A 12,276-nucleotide genomic window follows, 5' to 3' on the forward strand; every position below is an offset into this window, starting at 1 on the left:
TGTGTATTATACCATGAAACAGAGTGAGAAACCTGTAAACAAGAAGCTGTACAGTATCAGACTGATAAATCACAATTCTACACATGGTAATCATGTGTGAATTATACCATGAAACAGAGTGAGAAGCCAATAAACAAGAAGCTGTACAGTATCAGACTGATCAATTCACAATTCTACACATGGCAATCATGTGTGAATTATACCATGAAACAGAGTGAGAAGCCAATAAACAAGAAGCTGTACAGTATCAGACTGATAAATTCACAATTCTACACATGGTAATCATGTGTGAATTATACCATGAAACAGAGTGAGAAGCCAATAAACAAGAAGCTGTACAGTATCAGACTGATCAATTCACAATTCTACACATGGCAATCATGTGTGAATTATACCATGAAACAGAGTGAGGAGCCAATAAACAAGAAGCTGTACAGTATCAGACTGATCAATTCACAATTCTACACATGGTAATCATGTGTGAATTATACCATGAAACAGAGTGAGAAGCCAATAAACAAGAAGCTGTACAGTATCAGACTGATAAATTCACAATTCTACACATGGTAATCATGTGTGAATTATACCATGAAACAGAGTGAGAAGCCAATAAACAAGAAGCTGTACAGTATCAGACTGATCAATTCACAATTCTACACATGGCAATCATGTGTGAATTATACCATGAAACAGAGTGAGAAGCCAATAAACAAGAAGCTGTACAGTATCAGACTGATCAATTCACAATTCTACACATGGCAATCATGTGTGAATTATACCATGAAACAGAGTGAGGAGCCAATAAACAAGAAGCTGTACAGTATCTGACTTATCAATTCACAATTCTACACATGGCAATCATGTGTGAATTATACCATGAAACAGAGTGAGAAGCCAATAAACAAGAAGCTGTACAGTATCATACTGATAAATTCACAATTCTACACTTGGCAATCATGTGTGAATTATACCATGAAACAGAGTGAGAAGCCAATAAACAAGAAGCTGTACAGTATCAGACACTAATCAATTCACAATAATACATTTGGCAATAGTGTGTGTATTATACCTCAAAACAGAGTGAGAAGCCTTTAAAAAAGGAGCTGTAAAGTATCAGACACTAATCAATAATAATAATTTGGTTTAGAATATTTTTGCTAGATTGCATTAATGTAAAGCAATATTTCATTTACTTTAACTTTTCAATTTAACTCAGTGCTTACCATGTTACAGAAACACTGAGAGCTCTCTACTTGGGTGACAATGACTTTGAAGTTCTGCCACCTGAAATTGGTCTGCTGAAAAATCTGCAGATTGTAAGGAAACAGGATATTTTTATATACTGCTAGTTGGTTATTCAAGTAAAGAGCTGTTATATCTACTAATCGCTGTATCACAGCACTAAAGCTCTTACTAGAAAAATTGGTATTGAATAACTGTCAGGATTATATGTTCATCTGTGTATCACAGGGTGTCTTGTAATGTTTCACATAATTTAATCTGTTGTGTTCTGAGTTGTTTTAGTAACTGATTGAAATATCCTGTACTGTAGTTTTTATCTGATCTTGTTGTATTCTCTACATTATTCATTCATTAGTATCTAAAGAAACCTTATATTTTGTATAATAATTTTAAAAATATGTGCTAAGCCACATCCGCTGGTAGCCCTATCTAGTGCTGGCAAAAGGTGATGTGAGCATGTGTCTGCGAGGCGTAAGTTACACACTGGTGCAGAAGCCAGCCACTTCGGTCCCTGGTCAAGAAGTAAGTAATGGACAAAAGTGTTGGAGATTTCTGTTGCCACATGGGAGTCCAAGCCGTGCGTGTATTCCCGGCTCAGTTAAACGAGATAAAATCAGGAACTGGGGTAGGGTTGCCTGCATAGGCGTGGGTGCAAATTCCCTTGGTATACCAATTCCCGGTGTCTCAGCCTACACCTTTAGATATATATAGCTGGTACAATTCTTTTTTTAGAGGCAAAGAGACAGGAGTTTCTGCATGTGGTCCTAAAAGGACCTTTGCGCCTCCCTTACTTAAGAAAGAACTCTTTATTCATGAACATTGAGAACAGAATATTTGTCACATCATAGAATAGTAAAAAATCCAAATCGGTTACATTACAAGAGAAGAACATTTAAACAAGAGGGCAAAAATTAATCAAGGATGCAATATAATTCTTCTATGGTGTAGATTGATTTCTTCACCAGCCAGTCATGTAGTTGTCTTTTCATCGTCTTCGGGTTGCAACTTTTAAGGTCCACGGGAGGTTTGTTGAAAAGTTTGGTTCCAGCAAATGATGGCTTTTTGGTGTAGAGAGTAGTTCTGTGGGCTGGAAGATGATATGCCTGAGCTCTTCTATTTTGATAAGCATGTACCTCTTCATTTCCTAACAGATTTTGTTTTGAAGCATAAATAATTATCTCCATTATGTGGATTGAGGTGACTGTAAGGATGTCTAGGTCTTTGAAGGCTTGTCTACAGCTGTCGAGGAGAGAGAGGCCAGCCATAACCCTTATTGCTCGCTTTTTAAGAATTAATACCCTCTGGAGATTACCAACTGAGGAGCCACCCCATAGGGTGATTCCGTATTGTAGGTGAGATTCAAAAAGGGCAAAATACGCAATCCTTAAGGTGGATGGTGTGCCAGTTGCTTTAATTCTTTTAAGGGCAAAGATGGCACAGCTTAATTTTGAGCAAAGATTATCTATATGGCAGTTCCATGACAGACATTGGTCAAGAAACACACCAAGGTTTTTACCCCTTTATTACATGAACATGAAGTACAGTAATAGTGTCATTCAAAATTCAAAGAGAGTATGTCATTACACAAGTACTCAAGACTCAAGAAAAGTGACGTCAGAGCCAACTCACACCACATAAGCTCCAACACATCATTTCCTCCAACTCATTAACAGTGGAGGTGGCAGGCTTAGACAGACAGCTGTAGTGTGCAAGTGTGAGCGACCTGACACCTGCTGTCACAGCAACCTGACCTACCTAAATTTGGTGATCTCTTTTTCAGGTTGCAGGTTCTTTGGTTTTCAGATTGCAGATCTCGAAACGTAGTGTTACTGATTTCTTGTTTCACTGAACGATGGCAAATGTCCGGAAAAATCCTGTTTCCTTCACAATCCTTCCATCGTCAAAAAAAAAAAATAACCTTCATTTCTTTATTGCCAAGAAAAACAATCATTACATAATTGTACAGGCAGAATCAAAAATACAATAAAATAATCATTAACTAATTATAGCATAAAATTCATCAACACTATAAAAACTATTGTCTGTTAACAATCTTTTAATACAGCATTTAAAACTTTTCGATGGTAGATTTTTAAAGTATAATGGCAGATGATATATAACTTTAATGGCAATATATTTAAAGCTATTTTGTGTTGTACTGTAGGATACTAAATCATTTCTTATTTCCTGCCTATTTCTAGTTTCATAACTGTGGTAATCACTATTAGATTTGAAAAGATGTATGTTTCTGTTTTACATAAATATAGGCACTGATAAATGTAGATACATGGAATTGTCATAATTTGTAACTTAATAAATAAATTCTTACAATGGGATCTAGTTGGAGCTTTACAAATCAATCGAACTGCCTGCTTTTGCAAGACAAACAGACAATGAGAGTAAGAGCAGTTGGCCCAAAAGATGGCACCATACATTAAAAAAGAATGTATATAACTATAATAAATTAGAAGAAGAACATCATTAAAACTGTGTAATTTAATTTTCTTAACATAAAGATACCTCTAGTGATCCTGGGTAAATATAATTAATGTGAGAGAACCATTTTAAATCAGATTGCAACAGAACACCAAGAAACTTAACAGACTGAATCTCTTTACATCTATTTAAAGACATTGCTAAATCTTGTGTCTTTTCTAAATTAGAGACAGACTATTAACATTGCACCAATCCGCGAGTAAACCAATCTTAAAATTAAAAATATCAGTGATTTTGTCTTCACAAGTAACATTTAGGCAAATATCATCAGCATACAAGTGACACTGTGTATTATCATCATCTAAAATAGCTGGCAGATCATTAATATATATGATAAACAAAAGTGGTCCTAAAATAGATCCTTGCGGAACACCATTAACAACATCCCTAAAACTAGATAACGACCCATTAAAACACACACACACTGAGTTCTATTACTAAGATAGGACTCAATGAAAGACAAAGACATCTGATCAAAACCCATATGTTTAAGCTTAACCAACAGTGATTTATGCTGCACTGTGTCAAAGGCCTTTGAGAGGTCAAAGAACCTTGATTCCACACAAAGCCCCTTCTCCATGCCAATCCAGACAAGCCTGAAGAAAGGCACGAACCGCATCACAAGTAGTGCGATTCCTTCTAAAACCAAACTGCTTGGCTGAAAGCAAACAATTTCGTTCCAAGTAATTAATAATTTGTAGGCTTATTACCTCTCAAAAAACCTTCGAAAAAACAGGTACAAGGGACACAGGTTCGAAAACTATGATACTCATCCTTATTGCCCTTCTTATAAACAGGAATCACCTTACTTATCTTCAGTTTATCAGGAAAATAACCTACATCTAAACATGAATTAATAACATTACATAAAACTTCAGAAATATAATAACTGCTTATCTTTAAGAGTTTAGAATTGAGATAAAAGACATCCTGACTATTACTGCTACTTAAAGAATTTATAGCTGAGAAAACATCTTCAACACTTACATGAGTAAACGAAAAAACAGAAGTCACATTATTATAAACATTTGACAGATAAAAACTAACATTAAAAATACTATTTTGGTATATTACTGACTAGATCATTAATACTGTTGATAAAATAATTGTTGAAACCTGTAGCAGTTTAAATTAAATACTATTATTGGTATTGGCTTTAGCCTTACTATTGACAGAGAGGTTATCTTTGACAATGTTCCAAAGTTGTTTAGGTTTGTTGGAAGAGTTAGCCACCAATGAATTATTATAACTGAGTTTAGCTAATCTAATCTCCTTGCGTAAATGTTTTTTCAACCTTTTATATGCATCCAGGAAATATTGAGAATTTTGTATCCTTACTTAAATAATAGTAATGTAGACAGGATTCCTTAAGAGCTATTAAATCAGGAGAGTACCATTTATTAATATTAGAATTTACACTAGATCTTTTTTTTGACAGTTTTAATTGGAAAAGTTAAGTTAACTACCCACATAAATAAATTAAAAAACAACAAAAACTTATCACTAGCAGCTGAATAGCTGTAAACAGGTAACCAGTTCATGGTATTCAAATTTCTCAAAAAGGTAAGAGTTTCTTTATCTTGAACCAACCTAGTAAGAGACGTTGTCCTACCCTCCTCCGAAACTGTAGACAGCTCCATGGAAGTTGACACGCCAGCAAAATGATCAGACTCCACTGTAGGAACTACCTTTACCGTCCATCTATCAGGATGAACACTAGTGACAATGTTGTCTATGCAGGTGCCCCTGTTGATGTTCCCAGGACGTGTAATTGAATTATTCAACATGATATTCAAACCCGTAACCTCCAACTAAGTTACTAAACGCCACAGTGTTCCTGTCCTTGGTCTCGAGAAAGTTAATGTTAAAATCAGCACAGATGATCACTTCATGAATTCACATGGGAAGCAGTTTGCAATAGATCATCAAATAACAATAAAAAACCTGTCAATATCCGGTGTTAGGTACTCTGTATAAACAAACAACAAGAGCATTTAAAGTGCCCACATAAACAGCCGATATTTCAAAGAGCAATTCGACAGCTAACTTATTAATCCAAGGTACTTCATGAAAAGTTAGATTATTTTTAATAAATAATAGCCGAACCACCATGTGAGTGAACTGTCCTACAGAAAGAGGATGCCAGTACATAGTTAGGCAACTTAAAAAGAGATATCTCGTCCAAAGTGAGCCAATGCTCCGTTATGCAAATTATATCACTATTGTTTGTGTGACCAAGGGCCTCAACTGAGACCGACTTTTCCCTCAGTCCATGACAGTTCCAAACAATTAGGTTAAACCTTCTTACAGTTGGCCTGCTATAGTGCAAACTTTGCTATTTACTACAGTTTGGGTTTGCCTAAAAAAAAACCATACTCCTTAGCTTATTATTTTTTAGGCTTAGGCTGATTGTATTCACATATTAGTGTTCCACTTGGCCAGAACTCAGAATTTTAACACTTTTGAGGCTAATTCCAAAGGCAAACCAATTTTATATGATTTATAAAGTATCATACTTTGTTTTCAACTCGACACACTCTGAATTGTTAACACCGGCTCCTTCCAAGTAGCTAACTAAATCTTCTTTTTGAACTTCAGGCGATAGACGAGATATAAATATCCAACTCCGTTTTTCCAATAGCTTTTAGCTTGCATACATTTGCCTCTTCACTCTTCTTCGTACCAATAATAGGCTTAACATTGGCCTGGAGTTTCTCTTTTTCTTGGAAGAAGTAAAGTTCCCACTTATTCTCACGTAAGGAAGGGAAAACTTCTTTATTTTTCTCGTAACCAGTATCCCCCATAGATTTCTTCATCTTCAAAATCCAAGAAAAACGTCTCCTTCAATTGAAACATTGCCATTTGACTTACTAGGAACTAAACGACTTTACACCCTTAGGATTATTATTGGTGTTACTGTCATGATTATTGTCAAGATTAGAGTTGTTGGGCCTATTTCCCCCATCAGTTGCTGACTTCATTGACTCTTTAACTCTTGATCTCGTTAAAGGTCGATTAACGTCCTTTGCCGACTGTTCTTGTGAAGGAACGGTTAGGCCTATTGATGCTGGAACACTCGTTGACTTTTTGGTGATACCATCCCCCACTTTCCAATATAGTGTTTAACTTTTTATTAATATGTACATTATCATCCATCACCGATTTAACAAGTCCAATAAGTTTTTCCTACCATGTCATGAATATTGAAATAATCATCAGCAGAAATCACATGGTTTCTCATCTTTTTCTAACCTATCTTTGCAACCGGTACATATCCACTGAACATATTTACTCACTGACTTAATCCATTTCAAAATCATTTGCTGAAACATTAACACATGACATATGAAAAAATTTCTTGCATATTCCACCACATAAAAACTTTAAATCAGTCCCTAAAACTGATTTATCACAAGCACCACAATAGGTAAACGTCCCTCTATTATCCGCCATCTTGATCATTGATTAAAGCTAGTGGTATAAATAATTAGTTCCCTTCCAAGGATGTGAGTTGTTTGTAAACAAAGTTGGATGTAGTTGACAGTTGGCAGTGATACCTGTTCAGGCCCAGTCTTAGCCCAGCTCAGTTCACAGTCCAGAGGTGAGTGAGCTCGGTTATCTACAGTCCAGAGGTCAGGATGTCTTATCTCTGATAATTCTTTATCTGTATTCAATTAACATTCTTGTATTTCCATGCAAAGAACTTTGATTAAATTGTCCTTAAATAATTTAATTCACAGATTTTATTAAAACTACTCACATACACTTGAAGCTGGTTGTAAACACTACACTTAGATGTAAAACACTTCCTCTGCAGTTCTAAAAAACCACTAAATTTATACAAATAATTGGAGAGCACACTTGTGCCTGTTTGCTCTGTTCCTACTGTCTGAATATGACAGAGCCCAATCAGTGCTTCAAACAATATGAACAATACAGGGCCCAATACGGCCTCTTGTGGGACTCCTCTTGTAATATTTTGTGGTCTTGACTGTAAAACTTCATTAACACCATTCACACACTGCTTTAATTCCACTACTTGCTCTCGCCTAGTAAGGTAACTTTCGAACCAACTAAGAGCTGTTCCTTTTATTCCAAGGGCACTGATTTTAGTGAGAATTAGTTTATGAGACAAGGAGTCACAAGCTTTACTTAAGTCAAGAAGAATAGTTGTGACAGTGTTCCCGATTGTCTATTATTTTTTCAATGAGTTAAGTAAGAGCAGTGATAGTTGATTTTCCTTGGATAATCCCATGTTGTCCTTTCGGTATCAGGAAAGTACTACTTTCTCTAGTACCTTAGACAGTTGGAACTAAAGAAATCGGTCTGAAGTTTGATATTTCATGCTTATTTCCTTTTTTGTGTAGTGGATAGACCTTAGATAATTTTAACTTTGAGGGGAAAACTCCCTGTGCTAAGGATTTATTGATTACATCAGTTAAAGGCTGACCAGTCACTTTCTTTCAGAAGTTCAACATTTTTAATGAAATCTCGTCATAGCCTGAGGAGGAGGGGGTTTTTAGTGAGTTGATGATGTTTAACACTTCATGATTGGATGCTAAATCAGATGAAAAAGTTCATTTCCTAGGAAGTTATTGTGTGTGTGCTAAAGGTATTAGTATTTGTCTCCTTATTAAGTTTAAGGGTTTCTTCTGCATTGTTGTAAAATAAGAATTAAACTGTTCAGCTATAGTAAACAGATCTACATAATCGTCCAATTGTTAACCTCCAGACAGAAACTGAATCTTCCCTTCTAATTGTTCACTCACTATTAATGACTTCCCAGATAGCTTTACTTTTATTGTTTGATTCAGCAATAAAGTTGTGATAAGCTTCCTTAAGCAAACTTTTTTAATTTTAGGCCATAGGTTTTCTTTTTGTGTGCAGCTATAGCTTTGTCTTCATTTTGTCCTGTAGTTAAAAAACAGTCACGGGCTTGAATAAAAGCTGTTCGTAGCTCATTTACTTCAAGGTTGGAGGCAGTTTTAGTTTGTTTCATGATATTATACTTTTTTGTTGAAGGTGGACATATAACATTAAGAGCTGTAGTCAAAGTCCCTATGAAGTTGGAGTATGCATCTTCTGAGTTTTGAGATTGGTAGACACGTTCCCAAGACTGAATTCCAAGAAGATCATTTAAAGCTGATAGTTTCTCATGGCTTAGGTTTCTTTTGGTTAATATTGTTTGTTTTTTAATTGTTGAGCAGAAATTCATGGTGTAAAGTTGTCCAGAGTGATCTAAGAGACCGTTTTCATAGATTGTTACGTCAAAATTATCAGAGGATAGGTTAGTACATAAAATATCTATTGAAGTGGCAGTTGCAGGTGTAATCCTAGTTGCAGGTAGGTGGCATTGAGTTAAGTTAAATTGATAAAGAACATCACTAAACTTGCTATTTTCTCTATCCAAGGATCTGTTGAGGCTGTCAATATTAAAGTCACCAACAATGCAGATTGTACTGTTATTTGTAGGAAATTTGTCAAGTGATCCAGCTAATAGTTCCAGAGATTGTTCTAATGGACTTCTCGGAGGGCAATACACACCTGAGATGTATTCATGATTTTTTTTTATTCATCCGAATGCCAATAGCAGCCATTTCACAGATGAGTTCTTCGCTTTTGACATTAATGCATTCAGTTTTCATTTTGAAGATCACTACACTTGAATATCGTAACACCTCCTTTTTTATGCTCTTCCCTACTGTATTGGGCAATTAAAGTGTAATTCACTAATCAGATATTTTCAATTGTATTTTCTGCGAGACCATGTTCTGTAAGCACTGTAATGTCTGGTTTTGAAAGGAACAGAAAATGATTTAGTAAATCAATTTTATTACTAAGCCTGTCAGTATTTTGATGATATATTATACATTTCTTTTCTCTTTCTGGACAACAATTTGTTTTCCTCTGTCCCTTTCCTGCTGACTGTACTCTAAAAAACTATGCTGTACAGAAGTGTTTTGTTTGTACTCTTCAATATTATCCCAGAAGAACTGCTCAAAAGTCTGTCCAGGCTTTAGAAGTTTGGCAGTATATGGAGTTTGGCTTTTAGATTTATTTACTACAGTAGCAGATTGGTAGAAGCTTTATAGAAAAATCTCCATGATTTTCTTATTTGGGTTTTTTAACTGGATTAGTGGTGGAGAGCTGCCAAGTGTTATCCTTCCTTTCCCAGTGTCACATTTTCCCAAATTGCAATGGGGTGCAATAATAGAATTTGGCACTTGTTTTGAGATGAATCAAAAGTTTTAAAAAGATTTTCTTCAACTAGTTCTTTTTGAAGAGAAGGAAAGGATGACTGGAAGGCTGTCCTTTTTACGACCTGTAGTGAGACAATATATTGATCCTTTTTAAACACTTGTGAATTGTTGGTTTTCCTAAGATGCGTAGAGTGTGGTAGGGTTTTAGTAACTTTCAGGAGGGATTTGAGATGTGCTCTCGCAGTTGTCTACTGGTCCGAAAGCTTAGTTACAAGTTCCTTGTAATTTCCTGTAAGCTCTTCAAAAAAAGTATTTTTTTCTTTCAGTTCATTTTCTAGGGTATTCTTTTCGTCTTTTAACAAGTCAATTTTAGGTTTTTAGGCACTCAAAATCTAAGGCTTTTGCAAAAGCCTATTAGATTTGAGGGCTCTTGATCTCTAATATCCTTGGAGCTAAGAAAATAGGCCCCTAGGAATTTTCTCCTGTTTTTGTATGTGGCAGGACAATTAAGTCACATGTGCTCTGCTGACTCTTCCGCTTCGCCACAGAGTCTACATTCATCTGTTTGGTTAAGTAAGACCCATCTTCATTACATTTTTTCTGAGAGGGCCGTGTCCTGTCAACATCCCTATTACTAAACGTATATCCTCCTTACTCAATTGAAGGAGTACTAACCAATCTGTTTATGTAAGGAGAGATAAACATTTTCGATTGCCTTAACCCTGGGGCACTTCTCCAAATTTCAGATCTAGTCCTCCTATCCCAAACTTTTACGAGAGATTTGCTGTAGGAGAAGGCCAGTCCAGAGCTTGGCTCTGCCCCTACTAGAAGGCTTTATGTATCTATCTTAGCAAGGGTGTCCGCTTTCTCGTTTCCCTGAATGCTTTCATGGCCCGGCACCCAGCCGAGAGTAACCTTATTCCTCTGTGTCAGTTATTCCAGTGCATTTTTACATTCCCATACTGCCTTTGAATCAAAGGAGCATGCGTCAAGCGCCTTTACAGCTGCTTGACTGTCTGAATATTGGTTATTCTGCTCCTTTTGGCTTAGTTAATATTAGCCTTCTGGCGCATGATTCTATAGCCATAATTTCCATTTGGAAAATTGTGGCATATTTCCCCAGAGGCACTGATAGTTTATATACCCCCTGGACCATATATACTCCAAACCCTGCCCCATGGCACAGGCGTGATCTGTCAGTATAGTACTTCAAAACACCTTTAGTAGGGTAGGCTTCCTTCCCATTCCATTTATATCTATTTACAATAAAGACAAGATATGGTTTATTAAAGTAGTGTTTCTTGACTAAGTTAGTGTTCAGTCCTTATCTAATCACCGATGAGGAAGAAGCGCCGCTCTTATCGGTGCTATCCTCGTGCCATTTTGTTTACACTGCAATCACTTATCTGTTCTATAAGTATATATTGTATTTTTGTGTGTAGGCATATACAAGCGTAAAATATTAATTAAACCCATTAATGTAGCCATAGACGTATCCAGGAAGCTTGTGTTTTGGTGTGAGGTTAGCCGCTAAGTGGCGGTGGCCAGATGAGGGGATAGAGCAAGCGGGCGAGTGCCAACTAGTGGTGGGGATACCAGAGAGGGCGGCATCACAGCGGCGAAGGGGTATTTACCTCACTCTGCGTGAACTAAAATCACCCAGTGTCCTTTTATAAGCGGTTTACTTTCATTAGGTGCACTTTTCAGTGCAATGCAATGTTTTATACATATGATCCTAAAACACGGTGGAGCAACCGAATTTTCTACACATAACGTAGAAGACAGAGGCAGTTTTATAAGCGGTTTACTTTCATTAGGTGCACTTTTCAGTGCAATGCAATGTTTTATACATATGATCCTAAAACACGGTGGAGCAACCGAATTTTCTACACATAACGTAGAAGACAGAGGCAGTTTTATAAGCGGTTTACTTTCATTAGGTGCACTTTACAGTGCAATGCAATGTTTTATACATATGATCCTAAAACACGGTGGAGCAACCGAATTTTCTACACATAACGTAGAAGACAGAGGCAGTCTCCAGATTCCAGGAGTCAAGTCTACGACAGTGTAAGATGTCTTGCAGGCCTTAGATACCGAGAAAGCTGCAGAAATGCCTTCAAAGAGCTGAAGATTCTTACAGTAACCGCACTCTACATCCGTGATGCTATTCTCCATGCCATTTCAACAAGCCAAACCAGACATAGAGACATACATACATCATCACAACACACGAAATGCTGCAAGTTTTACTCTGCCACCACATCACCTAAGTCTGTACGAGAAAAAACCATCCTACAAAGGAGCAACTTCTCTACAACCATCTGCCCGAAGATCT

The 12,276-nt window shown here is 36.5% G+C and overlaps 1 protein-coding gene across 1 annotated transcript in view; it reads left to right on the forward strand.

Annotated features, from left to right (window-relative positions):
• Positions 1-12,276, forward strand: part of LOC124369981 (ras suppressor protein 1-like) — a 49,407-nt gene that overhangs the window by 24,748 nt on the left and 12,383 nt on the right. The window contains exon 5 of the mRNA XM_046828221.1: positions 1,234-1,316. Within this exon, the coding sequence (XP_046684177.1) occupies positions 1,234-1,316 (83 nt within the window). The remainder of the gene's footprint in view (positions 1-1,233; positions 1,317-12,276) is intronic.

Source organism: Homalodisca vitripennis, chromosome X (assembly GCF_021130785.1).
Source record: "Homalodisca vitripennis isolate AUS2020 chromosome X, UT_GWSS_2.1, whole genome shotgun sequence".
Classification (NCBI taxonomy): domain Eukaryota; kingdom Metazoa; phylum Arthropoda; class Insecta; order Hemiptera; family Cicadellidae; genus Homalodisca; species Homalodisca vitripennis.